The sequence below is a fragment of the Daphnia pulicaria genome, chromosome 4 (assembly GCF_021234035.1).
Source record: "Daphnia pulicaria isolate SC F1-1A chromosome 4, SC_F0-13Bv2, whole genome shotgun sequence".
Lineage (NCBI taxonomy): Eukaryota > Metazoa > Arthropoda > Branchiopoda > Diplostraca > Daphniidae > Daphnia > Daphnia pulicaria.
In genome coordinates, this window is record NC_060916.1 from 15,705,154 (window position 1) to 15,731,385 (window position 26,232).

General features: G+C 40.6%; 2 protein-coding genes and 2 long non-coding RNA genes across 4 annotated transcripts in view; 2 read left to right on the forward strand and 2 right to left on the reverse strand.

Annotated features, from left to right (window-relative positions):
• The window catches only part of LOC124337789, a 22,549-nt gene extending 18,854 nt beyond the window's left edge, over positions 1-3,695 (reverse strand). Inside the window, exons 1-2 of the mRNA XM_046791810.1 lie at positions 3,415-3,695; positions 3,140-3,314 (exon numbers count right to left, since the gene is read on the reverse strand). The gene's annotated coding sequence lies outside the window, so the exon portion shown is untranslated. The remainder of the gene's footprint in view (positions 1-3,139; positions 3,315-3,414) is intronic.
• Positions 1-9,451, reverse strand: part of LOC124337790 (serine/threonine-protein phosphatase 6 regulatory ankyrin repeat subunit B-like) — a 14,914-nt gene extending 5,463 nt beyond the window's left edge. The window contains exons 1-3 of the mRNA XM_046791811.1: positions 9,272-9,451; positions 9,034-9,200; positions 2,457-3,001 (exon numbers count right to left, since the gene is read on the reverse strand). Coding sequence (XP_046647767.1) covers positions 2,457-3,001; positions 9,034-9,140 — 652 coding nt within the window. The 5' untranslated portion in view covers positions 9,141-9,200; positions 9,272-9,451. The remainder of the gene's footprint in view (positions 1-2,456; positions 3,002-9,033; positions 9,201-9,271) is intronic.
• Positions 9,452-12,617: 3,166 nt separating this feature from the next.
• On the forward strand, positions 12,618-13,104 carry LOC124338380. Its single transcript, XR_006917759.1, has 2 exons — positions 12,618-12,815; positions 12,926-13,104. It is a non-coding gene; the product is annotated as an uncharacterized LOC124338380 (long non-coding RNA).
• Positions 13,105-13,385: 281 nt separating this feature from the next.
• Positions 13,386-24,911, forward strand: LOC124338369. Its single transcript, XR_006917732.1, has 15 exons — positions 13,386-13,492; positions 13,894-14,115; positions 14,356-14,548; positions 17,504-17,600; positions 19,549-19,693; positions 19,890-20,101; positions 20,238-20,322; positions 20,610-20,950; positions 21,048-21,192; positions 21,418-21,529; positions 22,400-22,579; positions 22,653-22,688; positions 24,401-24,643; positions 24,728-24,806; positions 24,889-24,911. It is a non-coding gene; the product is annotated as an uncharacterized LOC124338369 (long non-coding RNA).
• The last annotated feature ends 1,321 nt before the right edge of the window (positions 24,912-26,232 follow it).

The window sequence follows — 26,232 nt, forward strand, 5'->3', positions numbered from 1 at the left end:
TTCCTTTGCCCAGATGCCATTCGTTGAAATTTGTATTTTTTTTTACTGACCTCCATGCCTCCTGATGGAGTGTCATAACCAAATGTATTGAACGTGATAAACAGGCTATAATAGATGAATTTTAAAATACTTGCTGTATTGTTTTAACACAACATATCACATATGACAAGAACTCGATCCAACTTCAACTTGGTAATTGGAATCACCCAAAAATTACTTTGTTTTACAAATGACAAACGTATAAGAACAATAGAAGAATAAAAAAACATAATATTTTAGCACAAAATGTTTGCCTAATATTGGCATGAAACTCGGCAGTGTTTTGTTTTTAAAAAGATTCTCTCGATAAAGATATATGCAAGTTAATCAGAATCGATCAGAGTCTTGCGTTGTGTGTGCATTGATGGATTTCACCGGATCTTGCGCATAAATTGTCGGAAATTGCAAAAAAATGGCCATGAGAAATATGTTTCACACGAATTAGAATTGATGGCAGCTGTTAAAACAAGAGAATAGAAGACAACAAATGCATATTTGTGCGCACTCACTCACAAAAGATACAACCGCATATTTATTTTCTAATAGTCTACTAGATAAGAATGGAGATTTAGGTGGCTTTGTTCTCAGCTGTTGTTTTTTTGTTAATGATCTTTAAAAGATGAGCTGGAATATCCTTCCACTCAGAGCATAAATTCAATGCCGTTTGGTTTTCGTTATTCTTGAGTTTCACGTCCACGTCCTTGTGTCTCAGCAGTTCCTCCACCGCAGTTCTGTTTTCTTGTACAATAGCCAAATGAAGAGCAGTGTGTCCACCTTCGTCTTGAACGTTGACATCGGTCGATTTTTCTAGAATTACTCTGAACAATTCAATTGGAATATTCCACCTAGAAGCGTAATGGAGTATTGTGTAGTAGTTGTTGTATATTACATTCACGTCCACGTCCCTTCGTTTGAGCAGTACCTTTACTGCAGTTTTTTTTTAAAAATAATTGCCCATTGAAGAGCAGTGCAACCATTTCCGGCTTGTGTGTTGACATCGGCTGTTTTTTCTAGTATCAGTTTGAACAATTCAACTGGCATATTATCACACACAGCAGCGAAATGAAGTGCCGTTACGTTTTTGTTGTTTTTGAGGTTCACGTCCACGTCCATTCGCTTGAGCAGTTCCTCCACCGCAGTTCTGTTTTCTTGTTCGATTGCCAAATGAAGAGCAGTGTCTCCATATTTGTCTTGTGCGTTGATATCGGTTGTTTTTTCTAGGATTACTTTGAAGAAATCAATTGGAGTCTTATAAACCGCAGCCAAATGTAGTGCAGTGCGCCTGTCTTCGTTTTTAAGATTTACATCCACGTCGTTTTGTTCGAGAAGTTGTTTGGTCGCAGTTTCTGACTTTTTAATAATTGCCACGTGGAGCGCGGTGTACCCATGTCTGTCTTGTGCGTTAACAACATCGGTCAAATTGCATCGAATTAATTTGAACAAATCATTTGGAATGTCCACCCACTTTGCAGCGAAATGCAGTGCCGTTTGGTTTTTGTAATTTTTGAGGTTCACGTCCACGTCCTTTCGTTTGAGCAGTTCTCCTACCACAGTTTCGTTCTCTTCACCAATTGCACCGTGAAGAGCAGTGTGTCCACCTTCGTCTTGGGCGTTAACATCGGTTGATTTTTCTAAGATTTTTGTGAACAAATCAATTGACATTTTTTTCCACAAAAAAGCGTAATGGAGTGTTGTTTCGTTGTATTTGTTTTTGAGATTCACGTCCACGTCATCTCGTTTGAGCAGTTCCTTAACAGCACTTTCGTACTTGTACATAATTGCATAAAGAAGAGCAGTCCATCCATATCCGTTTTTTGCGTTAACGCTTTCCGAATTCATTCGAGCTAAAATCTTTTTGATTAAGACCATTTTACATTTAGGGTGAACAGCTAGATGAAGCGCTGTGCACCCCTTAGAATTGGTGCCGATGACGTTGTAATCTGGAAATTGATCAAGAATTTTCTCGGCCACGTCCCATTTTTCTCCGTACAAAGCCAAGTGCAGTGCCGAGTCGCACGTACTGTTCACGCCACGAATATCAATTCCTTCAAACGACAAGTACCGAGATTCTTTTTTCGAAGGAAGATACTGCAGGGCGATGAAAAACACATTGCGCCGAAATAATCCTTCGTCGTCTGTTTGAATTTTGGCTCCTTTTTCTCTTAAGGACTGGTCGATTGGCCAATCGGATGTGGAGAAAACGGTGGCCCATTCGAGCAGCGTGTAGCCTTGGAAGTCGACGTTGTTTAATATTTCCGTGGTCAAGTTATTTTTCGCAAGTTCTTCAAAGTCCTGTCTCCTTCCCTCTGCCATGGCTTTGTAATAGACAAATTTGGCGTTTTTTCTTCTATTGTGGTTGAGTGTATTCGCTTCGATTACGGTTTGGCTATTCTTATTTCTCAATCCAAATCGTCGACTAATCCACGTCGACCACTTCTTTTCCCCATAACTTGCCTGTTTAAAGACAAATTCAGCAAAGTGTTGGCAGTTTGAAAACAGAAGGTTATATTTGGTAGTTAGCTGATTGGTTTTCCAAATGGCTCGTATTAAATATTCAAGTTCCTTTCCATTGCCTCTAGCAAAACTTTCTCGTTTCACCGGCCCAAGTCTTTTGACAAGTATCTTCTTTTCAGGGTCATATAATTTATACATGACGTCTTCTTTGACTGGCGATTGCTGCAGAACTATGTACTGCCCGTTCTTTTCCATGGAATAGCACATCACATTGTTCGTTTTTAAGTTCCAAGTCACGAAAAAGACGAAAGCGTGACACGCGACGTCCAATTTAAGAGAGATTGGAAGTGGATTGGTGAAGACCTGTGCGGTGGCAACTTTCTCATCTTGTAAAGATGATTTCAGAATGTCGACATTTGCTTCAGGATTTCCCAAGTACTCTGAAAAACGAGAGTCTGAAAATGTTTTGCTGTTGTTCAGTAAATATTCGTGAAGGGATTGCTCGGAGATTGTACTGGCCGTGTCCTTTTCTTTATATTGACGTGTTGGACGTACAGCAATTGGTTAGTGAACTTTTTCCCTTTGGCCAGGTCGGATGCACCTGATCTCGACATTTCTTCGGCTTGGAATGACAAAGCCGGACAAAGTTGATCTGTTTTTATTTCTGGTTATTCTTAAATTCCTATATGGAATGACTCCAACAAATAATCGGATTTAAGTGATGGAACAACAGAAATTAGTAATGATTTGATTTACCTCTTGACAAGATAGTAAAAGTGGTGACTGCCTTGTGTCTTAATGTAAAGAAATTTGATTTACAACTAGAAGTGAAAAAATAGAAAAAATTCCTATTAAATGACACCAACAAATAATCGGATCAGAGTGATGAAACAACAGAAATAAATAAACAATTTGATTTACCACTGCCTTAAAGTGTCTGATGAAGAAAGATTTACAACATAGCAATGAAAAACATCTTAGTTAGTTAGTTCTTAGTTGCACTTTTGATATTTTCTGAAGCTTGCCACACCCAAACAGCTGACATTTCTACATAGTATAGTGTTTGTAAGAGTAGGATCGAAGCGGCTTTTTCGCTCGTGCTACGCCCTCAGGGATATTCCATTGACGCACGTAGGAATGCTTGAGCTTGACATAGTAATATTACGTAATCATTCTATGCATTATTAGCCAGGAAAGTTAAAATTCACCACCTTTTGATTTGAAAAATTGGCCATTGAATATGAGACTCTTGTTTCCGAGAGGGTCGCCGGCTCTTCACCGCGTCTAGCTCAGTCGGGACCGACCATCTACACCGCCCACGTCCCAAATAAACCTTCATTCCCTTGTTATATTTGGATGTGTAGTAATAAGCAGATACGGCAATTGCTATGGGCGTTCCACGCTGACGCAAGGAACAGTTTAAAGTTGTTGATATTTTTGAATAGGATCAGCTGCATATTATTTATTTTTATTTATTCGCCGTGTGTTTTGTATTTTAGAGCAGATCCTGACATGACGTCACTCGCCACAGACGTCAGCTGTTGTGACGTAAACATCCAGCCCACTATAAACTTGTTGTTATCCATTGGAAACTAATATGAATGTGTTCTTTATAAAAGTCACTATATAGGGATTGTCAACAAGTCTTGTGTTTCTTTCCTTCATGAGAATGATACGACTCTCGTTTTTTTGAATATGTTCTCCGTTTATCGTTTATAGCTGAGCCCTCAAAGTGAGAACATCGCACAACATCTGTATAGATCATGCATTTTGTCAGCTAAATTCAACTTTTAGATTTTTGTAGCTGCTGGATTCATCACAATTATTCTAGGGGAGCGCGCTGTATTGTCTGTGCACACTGTGTAGTGATAATCACGACCAAAGGAAGTCCGATTGACTCCGCTGCTGTGCCGCGCTCCTTATATCCTGGTTGTTTCGGTTGGGCATCCGGCAGCATATCCTGTCGTTTATTCACAGCGAACGTTATGAACGTAGGGCAATCGTGTTATTATTATGTAACGTGAAAAGGCGTGAAAAGGGATTCATTGCCTTTTAGATTTGGAATTTGGAGAGTGCAAGTTGACCACGACTAGGACCAAAAATAAAAGAAAAGGTACCAGTTTGATTGTCTGAAATTATTTGGTGTACACAAAAAAGTCAGAATGCATGTCTCTCTAGTCTCTAAATGTTTATTACAACAAATTCGCCCTTAATGGGCGAATTAACTGCAACGGAGCTAATGACATGTTCACATTTTCACGGATGCCAAATTATTTTTCATTTTAAATTTTGGCGGGATGTTTTACGATATTAATTATGATTTTACGAAAAATGTGATCGTCGTCTCGTCCTCGTCGTGTTGTCATGTTGGGTCATTCCGCTGAAATCGAATTAATTTTGGCGCTCGACATCACCGAATTTTTTTATTTTTTTACAGTGTGTTAACGTTATGGAAATTCACACTTGGCGTCGTAATACTTTTGCTCTGGTTGGACTAAAGGTGTGGATTGGGCAACTGAATTTCATTCATTTTCGATTCTTTTCCTCAATTTTTTAAAAATAGTACTTGTTAGGGATCTTTTGAACGAGCATTCAATGTGCGTTAGTGAACATTGTCACTCTGCTTTTCTCCTCGGCTTTTTGCTTATGTTACTCGTACAATTGATTTTTGGTCTGATCAAAACAGTAGCAGGCAGCGCCAGTTGATTAGTAGACACCCCACGGAAAAGACTTTTCCCTTCAGCATGGCAACTCTTGATTTCTTCGCTCCCAATTTTATTTTTCTATTTCTCTTAATTCAAACTGGGTTCTATTAACGAAAGAGTATGTTTAAGTCAAAGTGGAATTCCAGCGCTGGATTGTCGGCCATCGATTGGCCGATGACGATCAATTGACGCTCAAGGACTAGTACAACAGCATTTTCCCCATCCATCAATGTGCTTCCCCTTTTCCTCCACGTCCTCAATCCCATCAGCAATCCGACGCCAGCCCCCAAACCTAACTTCTCTTTATACGCATTCACATACCTCCACTTGGGCCTTTTCGGCCTCTTGATAGTATTGAATAATCCTAATCTGTCGTCTTAGAGCAAAGAATGTTTGCCACAAATAGCCCTACTGCATCTTTAAAAATTCCATTTATTATTATTGCCGTTTGATAATCTCGATGATTAGAAATATGAGAGTGCTTAGCCATATTCTCAGCTCATACTTTAGCTATTTTACTGTCAGCCATGGCCATTTGTTTGACATTAATTCGACTGTGTTTTCATCTGGCCCGATGCAATGCCACTTTTTAATTCGATCTCAACGATGATTGATCCGTGTATTTTTGCAGCTCATTCAAAGTCGAATCCCATTTTTTAGGGGGTGGAGATGGAAATATGACTCCAAATGTCCGTGATGTGTCAGACTGCGTCGTGTTATTGTTTCTGAGTTTGTTATAGGTTTCTGAGTTTCTGACTAAATTAGACGATTTAAGGCCACGCTGGCATTGGTAGATAATGCATGGGGAACTTTTAGCCACACCGTAGCCTAAACAAAAACGCAGTTGAGATATGTGTAAAAGACTAACTTTATAATCAACCGTTCGAGCCTCAGTTTCTTCTTGTTCCTAGTACCGTGACGTCCAACCTGCAATAGCGTCCCGTAAAAGTCTTTGGCAGGTTTAATACTGTCCCGCTAAATCGTCACCTAATGAAGTCGACGTTGTTTGCTGCCGTTGTTTTCTCAGTGGCGATATCGAGCTCGTTTTCTTGCAATTCTTTTTCTTCCAAAACTGCGATTGCCAAGCGCAATTTCTATCTTGTATTGAAAAATGAATGTATTATTCTGATTGCTGATTGGAATTCGTGTGTATTTAATTTGTTTCAACAATTAGCTGATTACGACAAGTTTTAAAACAAATTAAATTAATGCTAAGTGTGCTGTGTGAATACTAAATATAGGAGAAAAGGGGAAAGTAAATGCAATGCTCATCATTGCTCTCATTTACAAAAGTTATTTCATATTATTTTCTATACAGGAAATAAGGAATTTTTATGTGTCTTCGTTTTGTGCTTGAATATCAGCAGTTGCTTTATCTTTAATGATGATGAAAAGATACAATGGAATGTTTTTCCACGCTCTGCAATAATCGAATGCTGTGTAGTTGTTTCTATCTTTGACGTTGACGTCCACGTCCTTGCGTTTGAGCAGTTCCTCTACCACATATTTTGACTCGGAAACAATTGCAAAGTGGAGAGCAGTGCAACCATTTTTGTCTTGTGCGTCCACGCCCACGTCCTTGTGTGTGAGCAGTTCCTTAACCATAGTTTCTGACTTTGCAAACCCAATTGCAAGATGAAGAGCAGTCCATCCGTGTTTGTCTTGTGCGTTGACATCCGTTGATTTTTCTAGAATTACTTTGAACAAATCAATTGGAAAATTTTTCCACGCGCAAGCTAAATAGAGTGCCGTTTGGTTTTCGTTATCTTTGAGATTCACGTCCACGTCCTTGCGTTTGAGCAGTTCCTTAACGGCACTTTCGTACTTGTCCATCATTACCCAGTGAAGAGCGGTGCGTTCAAATTCGTCTTGTGCATTAACATTTGTGGTTTTTCCTAGAATTTTTGTGAACAAATGAATTGGAATGTTCTTCCGCCGAGCAGCCGAATGTAGTGCTGTTTGGTTTTGGTTATTTTTGAGATTCACGTCCACGTCCTTGTGGTTGACAAGTTCTTTAATCATAGCTTCACATTTTTTTACTATTGCCCATTGTAGAGCAGTGTTTCCATTCTCGTCTTTTGCGTTAACATTAGTTGATTTTCCTAGGATTAATCTGAACAATTCAATTGGCATATCCTCCCACCCAGCAGCGAAATGAAGTGCTGTTACGTTTTTGCTGTCTTTGAGGTTGACGTCCACGTCCTTGTGTTTGAGCAGTTTCTTAACCGCATTTTCTGACTCGAACGCAATTGCAAGATGAAGAGCAGTCCATCCGTGTTTTTTGTCTTGTGCGTTAACATCGGTTGATTTTTCTAGAATTATTTTGAACAAATCAATTGGAATATTTTTCCACACAGAAGCGTAGTAAAGTGTCGTTTGGTTGTCGTCATTTTTGAGGTTCACGTCCACGCCCTTGTGTCTCAGCAGTTCCTTGGTCGCAGTTGGGGTCTTGGACAAAATTGCTAAATGTAGAGCAGTATTTCCAAATTCCTCTTGTTCATTGACATCGGTGGTTTTTTCTAGAATATTCTTGAATAAATCAATTGTCATATCATACCAAGAAGCGTAGTGAAGTGCCGTTGGTTTTTCGTTATCATTTAGGTTGACGACCACGTCATCTCGTTTGAGCAGTTCCTTTAGCGCATTTTGTGACTTGTACATAATTGCAAGATGAAGAGCAGTTTCTCCGAATTTGTTGGATTTGTTGATGTTTTCCGAACTCGTTTGAGCTAAAATCTTTTTCATCAACATCATTGTGCAGTCAAGTTGAACAGCAAGATCAAATGGTGAATGCCCCGAAGAATTGGTGACGTTGACGTCGTAATCTGGAAATTGATCAAGAATTCTCTCGGCCACGTCCCATTTTTCTCCGGTTAAAGCCAAGTGCAATGCCGAGTCGCCCGTTTGGTTCACGCCGTGAATATTAATCCCGTCAAACGACAAGTACCGAGATTCTTTATTCAAAGGAAGATATTGCAGGGCGATGAAAAACACATTGCGCCGAAACTTTCCTTCGTCTGTTTGAATTTCGGCGCCTTTTTCCTTTAAAAACTGGTCGATTGGCCAATCGGATGTGGAGAAAACGGTGGCCCATTCGAGTAACGTGTAGCCTTGGGAGTCGACGCTGTTCAAAGATTCGCCTGTCAGCTTACCGGCAAGTTCTTCAAAGTCCTGTTTCCTTCCCTCTGCCATGGCTTTGTAAAAGGCAAATTTGGCGTCTTTTCTTCCATTGTATTTGAGTGTAGGTCTATCCGCTTCGAATTCGGGCTTGATTTTCTTATTTCTCCATGCACTTATCCACGTCGACCACTTGTTTCCCCCAAAACTTGCCTTTTCAATGACAAATGAAGCAAAGTGTTGGCAGTTGGCAAACAGGAAATGATAGTCGGTGCTGAGCTGATTGGTTTTCGAAATGGCTCGCAATAAACATTTAAGGTGCTTGTTATTGCCTGAAGCAAATCTTTTTGATTTTACCGGTCCAAGTCTTTGAACGTGTTCCTTCTTTTCAGGGTCGTATAATTTCACGGTGACGTCATTTTCGTTTGTCGATTGCTGCAGAACTATGTACTGCCCGTTCTTTTCGATGGAATAGCACATTTTTTCATTCGTCTTTGAGTTCTCCGTTTGAAACACGACAAAGGCGTGAGTTGTGACATCCGATTTAAATGGAATTGCTGAAAGTGAATTGGAGAAGACCACGGCGTAGGTGATCCAATCTTGCAAGTAAGATTTCAGAATGCCCACATTTGCTTTTGAACTCTTCTCGTAGTTTGCAAAATGAGAGTCGGAATATACCTCGTGGTTTTCCACCAATTCTCGGAGGGATTGCTCGGAGATTGTACTGGCCGTGTCTTTTTCTTTATCGACGTGTTGGACATACAGCAATTGGTTAGTGAAATAGTTCCGTTTGGCAAGGTCCGATGCAGCACCCAATTTCGACATTTCTTCGCCTTGTTATGATCCAAATTTGATTTGTTTTTGTTTCTGGTTATTCTTAAATTCCTATTTGGAATGACACCAACAAATAATCGGATCAGAGTGATGGAACGACAGAAATTAATGATTTGATTTACCTTTTGACAGGGTAGTAAAAGTGGCGACTGCCTTGTGTCTTAATGTAAAGAAATTTGATTTACAACTGGAAGTGAAAAAAAACACACCTTAGTTTGTTAGTTACACTATTGATATTAATTTCTCAGGTGACTTGCCACACCCAAACAGCTGACATTTCAACATATAGTGTTGGTAAGAGTAGGATCAAAGCGGATCGAAGCGGCTTTTTCGATCGTGCTCTGCCCTCAGGGATATTGACGCACGTAGGAATGCTTGAGCTTGACATAGTAATATTACGTAATCATTCTATTCATTAATAGCCAGGAAAGTTAAAATTCACCACCTTTTGATTTGAAAAATTGGCCATTGAATATGAGACTCTTGTTTCCGAGAGGGTCGCCGGCTCTTCACCGTCTAGCTCAGTCGGGACCGACCATCTAATACACCGCCCACTTCAATTTTTCATTCCCGTCGTCATATTTGTGTATAGTAATGAGCTGAAAGGGCAATTGATGTGCGTTTTACGCTGGCGCAAAGAACAGTTAAAAATTGGTTATGTCTTGACGTAAATTGAATAAGCTCAGCTGCATATTATTCAATTTTTATTCATTCAATAAGTGTTTTGTATAAGAGGGCAGATCCACGCGCGTACTGACGTCACTCGCCACAGACGTCAGTTGTTGTGACGTAAGCATCCAGCCCATCTTAAACTTGTTGTTATCCATTGGAAACTGATGAATGTGTTATTACTATTACTACTATAAAGTCATGTTCGATAAGTAATTTTATCTGGTCCATTTAATGACGGAGTTTATTATTTTTTTATGCCGGAATTGGACCATGAAAATTTTAACAGCAGAATAAAGAAAAGGTACAAACAAATCGAATTCAAGGGAAATGAAAGAAGAAATAGCGTACGAAATCAATAAACTGTCGCAGAAACTGATCCGGATCGGCGGAACAGTTTGGGCCTTTCATGCGCATCTTTTTTTAATTTATCGAATTTCTTTCATGACGTGTGTTAAAAGTTAATTTGTATCGAAATTTCATGTCTAGTGATCATACACTGAAATTAAAAACTATCTACATCAGTCATTGGGTTAATTGCCTTGCTCCGCCGTGTTGAATTGAGAATGTGTTGCATATAAGTTGGTGCTGCGCTCTATACGGGCTAGTCGGATATCCTTCAGTGATCATATGCGCATTGTTTCCGCTGGAATCCAACAATGTTGTCCATGTCATACACCGCCCGGTGTATCATGTGGACAACAACTTGTGAACTGCGTGTATGTGAGGGGTTATTTGTGCTTAGATTCAGATCCGTGTATCCCGACTTGGCTGGGGAAGTAGCGACCCCAGTGTGTCCACTCAACTCCATTGTTAAAATTGTTATAATAGCTATGTTATAGTTTTTATATTCAACTGAATATAAAAAGTTGTACAACCTTGTGTACAAGTAGTACACACACACAGCGACGGATGTGCTCTCTCTCCTTGATATTAAAATAATATTGCAACTTTTTTGCTGTTTCTTTTCTGTAAATTGTGATGTTAATTTAGTTTAATTGAAGTTTAATTTGTTATTTCAACTTTCCTAGTTTTTCTCTTTCGTTTATCAGGTTTCGCGATCACGCTCGAAATGATCAAATCAAATTCAATAAAGATTTAACCGATTTAACGATCGAATAAAAAGGCGACAAGTTGCAAGAACTCTCGAAATTAAATTTTTTTTTTTTTTTTTTTTTTTTAAATTTAAAGAACTCATTTTAATTGTAATTTGATTTTATCCTAATTGTTTAGAATCAGACGCTTATGGTGTAGCTCGTAGCTTGGCTGGTGGTAGCTGTTGATTCCAATTATGGTCCAGGCACCTGGCGTCGGGAGAGTGACAACTGGGCCACTGCTGATAACAATTGGTGCGATCAAATCTTTATCTACCTAGGAAATCCATCCGGCCGGAAGAAAAAGCGGAAGAAACGACAAAACCGAAAGAAGAGGAAACAGCACCCGTCGTCAACGAATCACCAGTAGTCCAGGCACCAATCCATCCGCCAATCCAGCCGTTAGTTCAGCCGCCAATCCAGCCGGAAGAACAACTGAAGTTTTCTTGGCTCAACCCGTAGTTGTCGCTCAGCCTCAAGCTGTTACATCAGTCCAACAGCAGCCGAATATTGTTGCCGTTTCAACGCCGGAAGTCAGCGTGCGGACCAAGCGGAGGACGAGCGTCAAAGTTACCAGTTCCGGTCAGCAGACGACGTTGACTTTCCAGAAAAAATCATCCGCCAATTCGGATGAGAATATTCAGAAGAACCCACAGAGGCGGACTCGGAGTTGCATCGTCGACGACACTTTCAGGTACTGTCTCTCCTCCTTTCATTAATTAACCGCCAAAATTTGAAATCGTTTAAATTTCAAAATGCAAATTGTGTGTATTTTTTTAATCGACGTGTGCTTTTAGCATCACTAATGAGTGAGCCGATAATGGCATGTTTTAAAAATAAACCAAAAAACCTATCATGCAGTCAATGCAATGCTCAGCTATTTATGTTCTCATAGATTTATTCTTTTATCTATTTCTATCTAATGAGATGTTTATTTGGCTTATTCGTTTGCCTTTTCGTCGTTTTCACGTATTGCCTGCATTGATTTCTGTTTTGAATTTGGGCGGGAAGATGTGCCGAGTGGGAATAACATTTCATCTGGCAACGGCGCTAATGGCCGCACGGGAAATGAAACTCATCAGCTGTTTCTCGTCAGTTCTCGTCTCGTCATGTGTCTCGTGTCTCTTCTTGATAGAATAGAATTACTTAACAGTTAACACAAGGCACTTGAAGTTATTTAGAAGGTAAATAATTCACATAATAATAGCAGTGTGATTGATGAGACTTCCTGATCCATACTTTTGATGAATTTGTGCACAGCAATATGGACAAGTACATCTCGTGTAGGATGCCTTTTCTCTTACTTGATGTTTTCTCCTTACTTTATTGGCAATGTGGTCAACTTTTGTTTTTTTCCCTTGGTGTGCAGACTCGATCAACATCAACAACAAGATTTGCAAGTTCTACTTTTGCTGTTATCAGACGGCAGCAGTCTCGGATTCATCAATAGGTTTTGTAGGCTGCTACTGCTTTCTGATTGATTTGCTGCTTACGACTGGCATGACTTGCATAGCTTTCATTTGCAACATGCTTCAGACGTGAGCTTGTTCTGGCAATTTTCAAAACTTGTACAGTACTATTATTGTGCTGTAGCTCTGTCCAACTTTTGTAGGGTTTTGCAATAATTTAGTCTGTAGATGGGCATCCACCATCGTGGTCTAACCTTTTATTGCAATTAAACATTGTTTTTTTTTTCTTCTACAAATTCCATTAAAAAAAAAACAGCCCGTTGCCTCTCAACTGACACCCGCGCTTCAATCGGGATCGACTTCCGCCTCGAAACTGGCAGCCCACATTTTGCGGCCTATAAAATCCCTGTTGAATTCCGGTGAACTGACTCATGACCTGGACCTAGTGTCAAAGTGAGCTACCATGTTTGGTGATGGATTCGTGCGAAAGAAAGGTATAAATAGAATTGGTTTGCGCCGAACAAGAACACAATTTTCTTAAGTTTGTTATAGATAGCTAATAGTTAAATTTTCCATTTGATAATTTGTTTTTCTGTTCATTCAGTTGGCAGCTGTCATACCCTTTCTGGAATCCAATGGCGATTCACGGCCAATTACGCTTCCATCTTTTGGATTGGATTAAAAAACGAAGGCATCGAGACATGTTGGTGATAATTGATCGAGTTGAGATCCGAACGTGTTTTGTGTTCGAACGAAAATTGAAAAGTAAACACTACGACCTTCCGACCCAATCAACCTCCGAATTGAAAGTGCAGACTGAGAGCCACCGAGTCATTTGCATTCTGCTCACGGTGAAGGTTGAGATCCGACAGCGAAAAAAGTCGCAATTCGACAACGCGGGGAATCCTGAGAGTTCACTGGCCGACGTAAGAAGAACCGACTTCGTTGCCCTCTGTGTGACACCTTGCATTAGCAATAAATTCAGGTTTTGTTTTCCACCAAATAAGGGCATGAATCAGTTTTGCAAAATATTTTATTTTTTCTTTGTTTTCTTTTCCAGTAAACTCTAATCTCCGGATAAAAGCGAAGAACGTTGGGGCAGGACGTTTCAAATGAGTCGTTGCAGTGGAAGCGTCAACACGAGTTACACTACACGGCCAACAAGAGTAGGGTTAGTTGCTCTTTCATTTGTTATCTATTTTCTTTCTTACGTATATTCATGCTACAGCTATGAGGTCTTTACTCCAATCTACGCTCTTGACATATTTATTTTCTTAACAAGAACACAATGTTCGTTATGCCAACCCTTTTTCTCTTTCACAGTTGTGCAATTATTGAATTAGCGAAAAGTCGTTGATTTTCATTTTGCAATCGATTCGAGTTATTCGATCAGATCTGAGCCGAATGTGTCCAACTGTGAGGACATCCCTTTCTGATGGCACAGACTCTCTATTTCTTTTCTGATCGTTCTACCCCACTGGGCCATTTTGGTCGTTTCGCCGAATATTCGATCGTGTGAAATGCCAATTTTGAATTTTCATGCACAGCTCTTGTTTGTCTTTTCATTTCTAGTGGTGACGTCGACGGTCGACTTGGCGGATGTGGTGAGGTGGCGATTGTATAACCAATGTATGACAAGAGGAGGACGATTGCATTTTTGAATATCTCATTCATTATTTTCCGCTTCTCCGCGGCCTCAGAATCAAGAGCCGGGAGCAGTAATCCTGCCTCCCTTCCGGAATCATCAACTGTCAACTGTCAACAACCATTGCCCAGCCTAATTGTGTCCAATAGGTCAGTTCTACATACTCAAAGTTTCGTTTTGTTTTTCTTGAAAAAGGGAATTCGCTTCTTTGGGGTTTATTTCTCATCTAAAAGTGATGGAATTCTTGAATGATTTGACTGAACTGTCCACCAGTAGAAAAATATAGATTTTTTTAATTTATTTGTCATCTCCCCACAGTTTTCCTTCATCATCATTTAACGAGTCATTTTCTTTTCATTTTCAAATTTTGTTTGGACTTTGATGAGAAGGTCAACCTGTTTGGACGGATATTGGACCAACTACTGTATCTTCCTCCTCCAAATGTGAATGGATTCACGAGCATGTCCTGCAGTACTCGCCCTCGTTTATTGTCTTGGCGTCCACCTGGATTTCTTCTGCTGTGTGAATGCGGGGCACCTGCGACGGTGTGTCGAGCGTCAATTCCCAGTCTCCGGCTTCAAGGTAGGACGCAGTTCTTCTTTACTTCTAGTCATCTACTATATAGTTCGAAAGAGCAGCTCTGATAAAAAAGTACTGTACCCGCTATAGCGAAATCTCCGAAAAGTTGCTGGCCATTTCTTTGTTGTCGTAATATAGTCGACGCTATCAAATCACCCACGTTTTCGGTCTCCTGGTCTTGCCATTTTTTGCCGTTTAATTGAATGGGCCATTTGAATATTTTAAATCAGAATCGTTTTGCTGTGAAAAACCAAAATCAATTAAAAAAGCCGATTAATTTGCCGATGATCAGCAATCAATTTATTATGGATCGGCAGCGAGCGAACAGTTATTCAGCAGACTGTCCCAGCACCAAAGTGAAACTGCTGATGAGCTTTTCAAGTCAGCATGTTTGTCTTGCGAGTTGACGTTTTGTTTGTTTTTTATTTGAATCAACCGGAACAAATTGATGGCCATTTTTTGACCACAACAAAGTTTTTCAAATCGAATTTTCTTGATTTCTTGACGTTAGATTCTTCTCTCTCTTACCATGATGATGAGAAATTGCGTTTTTGTTTAGTACTTCGTTGGCATGTCATTTTGTGCTGGACGCTTGAAGGTTTTTTTGCCATTCTTTTCACTCAACTGACGTAACACTTTGTCTAGCGAGTAGCACAAGTTAGAGCCATTTGAGACGCGTTTCAAGATGGGTTGCAATTGCATGTTATTTTGCCATCCACCATCAGCTCTTTCTAGCACCTATAGCACCGCTACAACGATTTCATTTCCCTTTTTTGTCTCTCTCGTCATATTAGCCAAAGGGTGTTTGTATTGGTGACATTAAGTTTTTTTTTTTTTCATTTGGAATGAGGCTTGTCAATAATCGAATGAGAAGAATCTCCCAGCACTGTCGATTGTTTCTCGTCCGCTAATTGACTGTAATAGACTCGAGTTATTTTTCCAACTCACCCAAAATTTGTTGAGGTCTACTTAAAGGCTACTAACTAGTATTGGGGCATGGGGGCACTAACAGCTCTTAGTATCTCCGGGAACGAAGGGCCTAGTACTATACACCTACGAATCAATTTTGAATATTTCTAAAAAAAAAGATTGCCTGAGTCGGGACTCGAACCTTGATCCTATCGCATGGTTAGCCAGCCCAGTTAGTTTTAATTCATTTGTTCAACTGTTACAGTGTCTAAAATCTGTGATCGCTGCCGAAACAGATGACATGAAAACATATTATCGGCAATGAATGAGACAACAAGTAGAGTATTTTTATTTTACGAAATGTATTCTGTACAATCACGCAGCGTGACGCTTGAGACACAAAAAAAATTGAAAAAAGAACAAAGCAAAAAGAAAAGAAAAAAAGGGCTACTGCGTTACACTTCACCCTGGGAGCTATACTTTAATTATCCAATTTTCGAGGGACTTTGAGCGGAGACAGTGATCCTGGACGTATAACCATGGTCCAGTTGAACCACTGTCCCGCTCAAAGTTGAGAAACCTCCTCTCCTGTATCTTCTGTCGGCATAAGAATAATGACGAACTCTATTTTGACAAGATGCGAGCCCCCCAGCTGGTCGGATCATAACCATTTCCATACTCAGCCAGGGGACACTCTCCTTACGCCACAATAGTTTTTCTAACGCCTTGAATCCTCTACTCAAAAAACGTGAAATCTTCTTGAGTCACGGTAGCTCCTTCCGCTTCTAATGTTACGAGACGATCAATAATCTTCTTGACCTCTACTGCTTCTGCTTGATGGATTATTACGTCCAGGATGTCGTGAACGGAATCCAATTGTATTTTCCAGTCAGTAGTTGAACGAATGAATGCATCATGTGCATTGTCATTTCTAGTGTCAAAAACGATCGCGAGGAGTTGGGCGTCGCCTCTGGTGCCGCCTCCAGGGGCGAGGTAGTCCTGGTTGATGTTGACCTGGTCCATTATGTACTTCATGTTGGCAAACACATCAATGCTGATGTTGGCCAGATTTAGTTTCGACAACAACAGAGTCATAAGTGCATCTGCTAGGTACTCAAGTATAACCCCGTATACAATTTGTGATAGGCCAAAGGCCTTTTCGAAACTAAAGTACTAAACGCTGGCGTGAATGAGAAAGAGAAGGTCACCAGGCCGTCGAGGTTCCCGGCCGACATTTCGTTGATAATCCTCTTGATTTCGGTTGCTACAGCTGGTTGGTTGACGCTGAGATTCAAAAGGACGAGTGCTGGTAGATCAGTCATCCCCGTCTTGTCAATGGAATTTAGATCCAGGTGCGCAGTGTTATTTAGCATGTCGATGACTTTTTGGATGTCAGCATCAGACATCGCAGTGGGCAGAAATCCGATCGGGTCTTTCACGTTTTCATCCTTAAATACTTTCAACAGTACTTGTGAATCAATGTCCTGGGCGGTGGCGGTCGCTTTGCCTTTGGAGCATAAAAACGTGTGCCACCCCAACAGAGACAGGTGTAGGAGATGGAATTGAACGAACGCCGTCTTCATGGTCTTTATCTTGAGTGCAGGCAAGAGGGGAAAATATGGATTTCTGCATATCGCCGCCAGTAGACGATTTGGTTTTGGAATAGGTACCACAACCAGATGAGTCGGCTTTTGCTTCTCGAAACGATTTTTCTGGGGAACTTTGCTGGGGAAAGCGGACTGAGCCGGTGGAAGTTTCTTAGTTTTGCCCATTTTTTTGAATTCTCGAATATAGCTATAGCGAATAGAATATAGCGAATATAGCTCTTTGATAGACGTAATACATGTTGCGATGATTGTGCTGCTTATATCAACTACCGACCCGTTTCTTTTAGCAGCAAGTGCCAAACGGACCATTTCATTCCATGTAGACATTTTCCCGTTGGAGGAAAACGTTTCGACAATGATTGAATGGCGTCAACACATTTATACCCACATATTTCAACCAATTTACATGAGATTGATTATGTCTAACATTGTATTTAACTAGTTTATCGAGTCTCACGCTGGCGATCCGACTCTCCGCGCCTTCCCATTGGTCGATCCGATTTTTGATCATTTTTGATCGACGCCATCGTCCATAATCGGTAATAGTAATTTAACGACATATAAGAGCCTCGTTTAAACGTTTTTTGTATGTATGTATGTATGTATATTAAAATTTCTATACCGCATTTTCTCATATACTAAAATACGTTCAAATGACGGTTATACAAGGGGAGCTATGAATCAGTGACGTGCAGTTAAAGCAGGATATGACAAAGTAAAAAGGTGTGTCTTTAGGAGTTTCTTGAATTCAAGTCTGATGTTTGTGGAGCGAATCACCGGTGGCAGTTTGTTCCAGTGGTGCGGGGCGAAAGTTGTGAAAGACCTCTTCTGGTAGGTCGGTTTAGGTGTGGTGCTCTTCCTCCTTCTCGTGGTTGAAGACATAACTCCAAGGCTTCTGGCCCCGTTACGAATGCCGGAATGGCCAGGGACGTGGAGTTGAATGCACTTCCGTAGGTAGACTGGTGCAGTTCCTTGCAGGCAGTCGAAGACGAGGAGTAGGATCTTGAAGAGGACCCTGAATTTAATGGGGAGCCAATGCAGGAGGAATCTTGATACCTCTGTGGATATTGCTCCACGGTAGATAAGACGGGCAGCAGAGTCCTGTACTGATTGGAGTGGTCTCAGTTTCATCTGTGGAAGGCCGGCTAACAAGGAATTGGCATAGTCCAGGTGTGTGATGACAAGGGAGTGAACGAGGATCTTAGTGGCTTCGGTTGTCAGGTGACCTCTTATCTTGCCCAACCGATAGAGATTGAAGTTGGCGGCCCTCACAATGGCGGAAATCTGTCGATCCATTGTCAGGTCAGAGCTAAGCTGAACGCCTAGGACTCTGGCTGATGTTAAAGGTTCGAGGAGGTTAACACCGACACGTAGGGGAAGCGAGATTAGCCTGTTGGCGAGTTCAGAGGGGGCGAAGTAGAGAAATTCGCTCTTTTGTGGGTTTAGTTTGACCCAGTTGTATGAAAACCAGTCGATTAAGTCGCCAGCACACATTGACAAGATCCTGAGTGCGTCGAATTGGTCGAGACAGTCTCGTGAGAATCCAAATTTGAGGTAAATAGCAGTGTCGTCCGAGTACTGCTCGATGCTAACGCCGTACTCTTCCGCCACAAGGCGCAGGCAGTTGACGTAAATGGAGTATAGTTTTGGCCCCAGTACGGAACCCTGAGGGACCCCATATTTTACCGCGACCGGTTCGGATGCGACGCCGTCGATGACGACCGACTGAGTTCTGTTCGTCAAATAGGAAGAAATCCACGCCAGGGGCTTTCCTCGAATGCCACAATGAGCGGAGAGTCGGTCAAGAAGAATTACGTGATCGATTGTGTCGAATGCTGCGCTCAGATCAAGGAGGAGAACCACACAGCCATGTCCATGGCTCGCGGCTTGAAGCAAATCGTTTTGAAGCGCCAAAAGTGCAGTCTCGGTTGAGTGATGTGGACGGTACGCAGACTGAGCAGGTGAGAGAATGTCGTGGGTGGAAAAATGAATGTCGAGCTGTTTTGAGACAATTCGCTCCAGGACTTTGGAAACGAAGAGGAGGTTTGTGACGGGTCGATAGTTGGAAAGGACCTCTTTGTCCAGTGTCGGCTTCTTTAGAAGAGGTGTGATCAGGCCATGCTTAAAAACATGAGGAAATACACCGGTATGGAGAGAAAGGTTAACGATGGATGTGATGGCTGGAACAAGGAGAAGTGAAACCTTCTTGAGAATGCGGGTTGGGATCGGATCCAAACTACATGACTTGGTGGGGGAGGCGGTGATAGCCCGACTGACATCCTCCATGCTGACGAAGGAGAACTCAGTGAGCAAATCGGCATCGGTCCGTGTGTCCAAAAAAGAAATTGAGCCTATGACACAGGTTGGATCGATATCGGCCCTCGAGCGAATTACTGTATATGAATATTGTATCTCGTCCTTAATAACGTATTCATCTTGCATTGTTTATTGTTGCTTTTATTTTTCGTTTTCCTGGCGACTCGACAGAGGCAAACGCAAAACAGTCAGAGCTCGTCAGCTGGGCTTTAAATCGTCTGTCGGGATCATTAATAAATGGGCTGGATTGAGTCGAAACAAAAACACTAAAGAATTGCACATCTCTCCGCTGAAATCCAGCTGAAACCGATTGCAGGTGTTGTTTTGAATTATTTTTCGGCGTGTTCGTGAGTGACGTTTATATCGACTAGCCAATTGGCACATAGCCTAATTTTGTCTTTTCTTCTCTTTCTCTTCCTCAACTACAAAACTAGTTTGTTCGTGACTCGTGATCATCTTCTTTCTAAATTCCTCTTTTCAACTTTCAAGTTATAACTCTTCTTTTAAAATAGTCGGCCGTTTCGAAGTTGAAAACATTTATCTGGCAGCAGCGCCTAGTCGAAAACAAAATGTCTGACTGTCAACGTCAAGTGTCTCCACAGTACACACCCAACTTTATCTGCAAAAGTGTTGATGCTGCAGTTTAAATCGACTCTGTGATGAAACTAGTTTTAGGAAAAGAAGGGCCTCTATGAAGAAGAAAGAATCAATCGGTCCAAATCAGGTGTTGTCACCTTTGGATTTGTCTTTTTGATCTATGCTGGAGTATGATGTGACCACTATAGTCATGCTGGCATTTTTTCATCAGTCTTCCGACTATTTATGTTTATTATTTTCTTTTCTTTTTCTCATCCGAACAGGTGTTGATTATGATGCTGGCATTCTAGTTACAAATGGAAAGCTTTGCATACTTGCAGTCTCACAGTTTGGTTACTCCCTTTCGTGGTATGTACTTGATCTGTTAATCATTGAAGTAAATCTATCAAAATGGTTGTGCATGGTTGGCTTGAACTTTAATTACAACTTTTTACACTGTCGTGCAACACAAACTTTACTACTGTACTTGATCAGTATAGCGGCTTTGGCTGGTCAAGTGGTCTGACTTGAGGGTTGCAGTCAGCTGATTAAAAACAAGTGCATCTTGAATGAATGATGATAGATTATGTTGTTGATGCCAAAATTTGGCTTTCTTCTGCGTTTTTCATGACTGGTGTTTTCTATTTATTTTGTAGGTTCAATTCCAATCGAATCATCTTTCGATTCAATCGAGGCCTGGCTCGTCCCAACATTTCAACATTTTCTTCCGTCGCAAATTCTCGTCGCATTTGGGCGACCTGGACGCAACCATTCGACTCTCTTGGAAAGTGAACAGACGATCCAGGGAGATATCGTGACAATCTAGTGCTTGTTGTGGAGATGTCATAGTGCTCTGTTATCCAGTTCAAATGTGTTGTTGAAAGTTCGCCTTCTCGTCATCGTCTAATAGGATTTGGTACTCGTTGAGTCCATTGTGAATGGTTGGTGGTTTCATTTCACTGTGGAACAAGATTTAATTTCGGTCTTTTTTCTTGGGGTTTGTGGCCTTGTTTACTTAGAGCAGATAGTTCATAGGTTTTGAATTAGCCCAACTACTTGACTAAATCATATTTTTTTTGTTACCCCATTTTCAGTTTAGTGGTGTTTTACCTGGGTGCGTGCATGGCGATGTCGGCGGCCAATGGACAGAACAACCGCCTTCACTTATCATTTGGAGTGACCGACAACCCGTCGAATTCGAATGCAGAGACACCAGCAGTTCATTATCATACTATACTGGTATGTGCAATTTACTTTTTGATTTTCCCCTGTATGTGTAGAAACGATTTTGATTTTCCTCATGCGGAAGTAGTCGCGTTGCCAGTCATTTCAATTTAGGTTCGGTTCTTTTGCCAGCGCCAGTTGAATTTGTGGATGTCAACTTGTCGATTCTTTTCAGTCTTTGAATGGTGATTGTCTGATTCTCTTTCATATTTCTCTTTCATTTTCATTCCTTTTCCATAGTACAGATCAAAAAGGGGACGGAAGCCAATTGGAATGCCGCTTGTTCGTAAGGAGGGAATCACAATAAATGGACGAGTGACTGGCAACATTTTCTTCTTCTCCTCAGTCTCTGGTAAATTGCCCAGTCAGTCCTTGCTCGCCTTTGCTGTCGTGAATTTCACCAAAATGATAGGAAAATGAGGGGGCTCATTGGTCATTTAGACTTGACGAAACGAAGAGAGGGTGGGGTAAAGTTCAAAGGGGAAGGCTTTTCTTTAATTTTAATGGGATAATACGGTGTTTATGAGCTGTTGGTGCTCATTAACCACTCGATGCGTAAGGGTTTATGGAAAGACATTGCTTACTCTATTTCTCATCCTCGCGGTTTTTTCTCAATTCAGTTTATTCATTTCAATTTAATTTTCAGTTCAATTAAAATTTTTTCCTCAATTCATCAAACTTGAAGCCACCTAGCGTTCAAGGTTTAAACATTTTTTTTCTATTTTCACATCGTTATGGTTTTTCTTTTTTTGCGAAAAACAATATTGTGGTGTAGAAAGTATCGAGTGCTTTTTTTAATATTGAAGAAATATTGATTATAACGTGACTGAAGGGTTAAAAACTTAAAATCAACGAATTCTTTAATTTTTCGTCACGTGATAGGGCGCCATGCGCGTCGTCCAATAGGAAAGCCTTATTGAATCAGCTGTTAGTTAGTGTTAGTGAGTGTGTAAATTTGAGGAAAGAAATGGTTTGAGGTTTGAGCACAAAGCAGTTTGTAGTTCTGATTCTCGGATTTAAAATTGAAATAATTATCTGATTGTTACTCTTAATCAACAATTCACGTCTACGTAAGAAAAAACCAAATGTGGACATTGCAACTGAACTTGAAAACTAGTATTTATCTGTCATGCTTCTGTCTGCCACCTAATGTTAGTAGAAACCTTACTATCTGAAGCGGTGAATTTGTTTAATGTGTCTTTTTTTTTACCATGAATTACAGATTGTTGTCTTAATGCCATTTTATGCACTGCTGCTACTACAAAAAGGGTTTACTTTGCTCAAGGCAGAAGATGACGCCTTCCAGTTTTACTTGAACTCTGAAGCCTCTAATTCCATATGAAGTAACGAACAAGCAGGAATCCAGAGCTTTCATCGGTTGTTGAATTCCCCTAAAATCAATGTAAGTATTTAAATTCTAAGTTACAAATAATAAGCGGTTTGTTAACTTATGTGTGCTCTTTTTATTTCACCAGCCTGGACGCTCCATTGTACCTCAATTCAACAATCAAGTGAGTTCTTAGTAAGAGATTCAATCTCATTTATTTGCATTTGTTGATGAAGTAATTTTTGAAAATTGGTTGTTAGTAGTTTGTCTTCTCGTCTAAAAATTATTTTGCGAATTTTTGTAATTTTTCTCGGGTGCAGTCTTTTGTATTTTGCACTCGGTGACTCCGAAGTACTATCCACGATTAGAAGACACCCCTTTCTCTACGAGAAGATTCTAAAAGCACTAGTAATGCTGTGCGTTCTTTCCTTAGTTGTCTTCCCCATTGGTATACCGATCTCCTTTAGGATTATTAAAGTCATTAGTTAAGTCATTGTACCCTTTGCTTGAATTACTCAGACACAAGCAAGTGGAGTGTGTTGTTGTTATCTTCGTCTCGCCCCGGTAAAATTCTTTGGCTGCTGTGATTAGGCCTAGTTACTTTAAATCAAGCTACATTTTCTAATTTTATTAATTGCCACTTCAAAAATTACAAAAAATCACTAAAATTTATCCGGGTCGAGCGGCCATCTAATGGCGGAGTTAATTTTTAAAAATGCCGAAATGGGACCATCAAAATTTTAACAGCAGAATAAAGTACGCAATTGGGAATGGGCAAACAAATCGAATTCAAGTGAAAAACTGAAAGAATTTTAATTAAAATTCAATAAAGATTAGGGAAAGAAAAAATCTTGGTTGCACAAACTGCCTGGAACAGGATTCGGGTCGGCGGACATCGACTATTACCAGAGCAGTTTAGACTTTTTGTGTACATCTTTTTAAATTGATAGATTAATCGCATTTTTTTAATCGCATTGTTTACACGACGTGTGTTAAAGTTTTACCCGTAGGCCTATCCATAAATCATCGATACAACAAGATAACGGGATTCCATTTTGTGTGGTCATCATCCACTGAAATTTAAAACTAAAAACATTTTATTTTTCCAATTATCTCAAGGGTTCGAATGGGTGTATTGGAAAAGGCGTCATTTAGGAATAGGTGCAGTGGTGCATTTTGGGACCAGGGTTCGAACCCCCTGGTGAGCTTTGTTGGTTGGTTATACACCCGTTGGCGCCACTGTGGCGTCACATGGACCCCGTGACTTGTTGCAGGAGAGGGAACTCGGGAGGGTTGGCTGGGGGACGGTTTTCGTCGATATTGGGATCGGTCCAATATTCCTCAGTCAGCGCAAAAGGCAAATGAAATGTGGAATGATGGGAAAGTGGTGCTGTTCTGACAGTGCAAGGTGCCCTTGTTTGCGCAGTCATTGGGTTAATTGCCTTGCTCCGCCGTGTTGAATTGAGAATGTGTTGCATATAAGTTGGGAGCTGGCAATGTACGGTGCTAGTCGAATATCCTTCAGTGATCATAGTGCGCATGGCTTCCGCCCGAAACTAATGTTGTCTGCGTCGTGCACCGCCGGGTGTATCATGTGGCCAACCGCTTGAGAAGTGCGTGTATGTGAGGGGTTATTTGTGCTTAGATTCAGATCCGTGTATCCAAGGCTTGGCTGGGGGGATCGGCGCCCGCAGTGAGTCCACCCGACTCCATTGTTAAAATTGTTATATTAACTATACTATAGTTTAATATCAACAAGTAGTACACACACACAGCGACGGATGTGCTCTCTTTCCTTGATATTTAAATAATATCGAAACTTTTTTCTGTTTCTCTTCTGTCAACTGTGTTAGTTTAGTTTAATTGAAGTTTAATTTTTTATTTAAACTTGCCTAGTTTTTGTCTTTCGTTTATCAGGTGAAAGTTCGCAATCACGCTTGAAATGATCAAATCAACATCAATAAAGATTTATCGATCAAATCAACGCCGGCTACATTTAGAGCCGCTTTAAATCCCTTCCTGCAACAAGCCAAGGTTTATATTTCGGGTAATGACGAGTGTAGGATGGATCCCACAATTGGACAATACGTCATAGACTCAAATATCTGTGTTAGTACTCCTGGCAAATTCACATGCACAGTAAGTCTACCACTGAACTTTCTCTCTCCACAGTCAAATGCACATTGCAATGTGCTAAAACCAATCTGTTGCTTAATTCTATAGGGTGATGTCGGCGGTCCAGTAGTTGTTCTATCGTCGACGGGGACCTGGACTTTGGTTGGAATCAACAGCTACACCAAGGGTAAGCATTTGAATAAGACTTGCAGTTTTTGCTGAGAATCAAATAGCGAAAGGTGTTGATGACACTTGTCTGTTGTCTACAGACTGCGCTTCCAATGGCCTCAAACCAGGGTGTCGGCGTTCGCATTAGTTAATAAATAAATATTGTACAATTGTAATCGATCATCAGTTCCGTCGTTAGATTGACTTAATAGGGTATAATTGTTTTCCGTAGTAGCGCATTACTTTGTCTGAAAATGATTGGTTATTCTTTTGCCTTTAAACATTATAGGTCGACCCAAGTCGGGAGCCAGTCACACACGATTTGACCATGACCATGTTGAATCATACTGGAAAACAAATACGTAACCACAATTGCACTAATGCAACCTACAACCGGTTAATTTGTCGATGCTTTCTCATGACAAGATTTTGCAGAAGTTTGAACGTCAGCGTTGGTAGAAACTTCCAATTTCATCAAATTTCAACTGAACAGTGGGCGACGGTTCTCACGTGAACCAACTGCATGGACCATCCGGCAAATATAGAAGTGCGTTACTCGGGCCAAGTATATCTCATAAGTTTCTTCTTAGCTGAGCTGCAAGGAGCTCTCTTCATTCCCAAGGTATCCAAACTAAAAGGGTTGATCAAAAAACTTCTCAGCTAATGATATCTTAAAACAATTAGATTTGCGGTAGATCCGAGATGGCAATAAGAAATCCCTCGACGATCGTTTCCGTCATGGTGGGAATTTGTTTTCTCTAGGGCGGTTTTCCGGACAGTATAGCCGCTCCATGAACAAGAAAATCCGACTGAGGTACAATGCACCATCGAAAGTATCGATCAACTTAAATTTTTTTAAAAATAATCATTTGATTTTCAATTTGAATTCTTTTAGATTTTCCTCGTAACTTGCCCAACAGATGCCAAGGAACAGCCATTTGTTGACCAACAATCCGGATCGATTTACTCCACGAGACATAAAACAGCCCAGAGTTTTCAGGGTTTACAGCAGTAATCGGAGACCGTATAGTGAATACCTGGACTACAAAACTTTTCATGTACACAAGATGGAAGAAGATTCATACGTTCATCCAAGTAATCTATTCCTTCCCTCCTTGTTATCCTTCGTTGCAATCCTGGAAGGGAGCTGGAAGGAGATGGATTGCAAGGTAAAATTATCGATCCTTTTTCGTAGCAGTGGAAACTATTTGACTGTAGAAAGTCTGTTAGCATCTGTTTGCTGGCAATTGCATTTTAGGACTTCTTTCTAAGATCATTTGAATAATAAGATTCATACGTAAATGCGAGGAAGTGTACCTAAAATCTACACTCCTTTTTCCGCGTGCTTTATTGGCAGCCTATTCCTGGTGTTTCCAGTGAATGCTTTAATTGGTGTGCTACTCAGTGGTTGAATATAAGGATTAGTTGACCCCAGCAGATAGTTT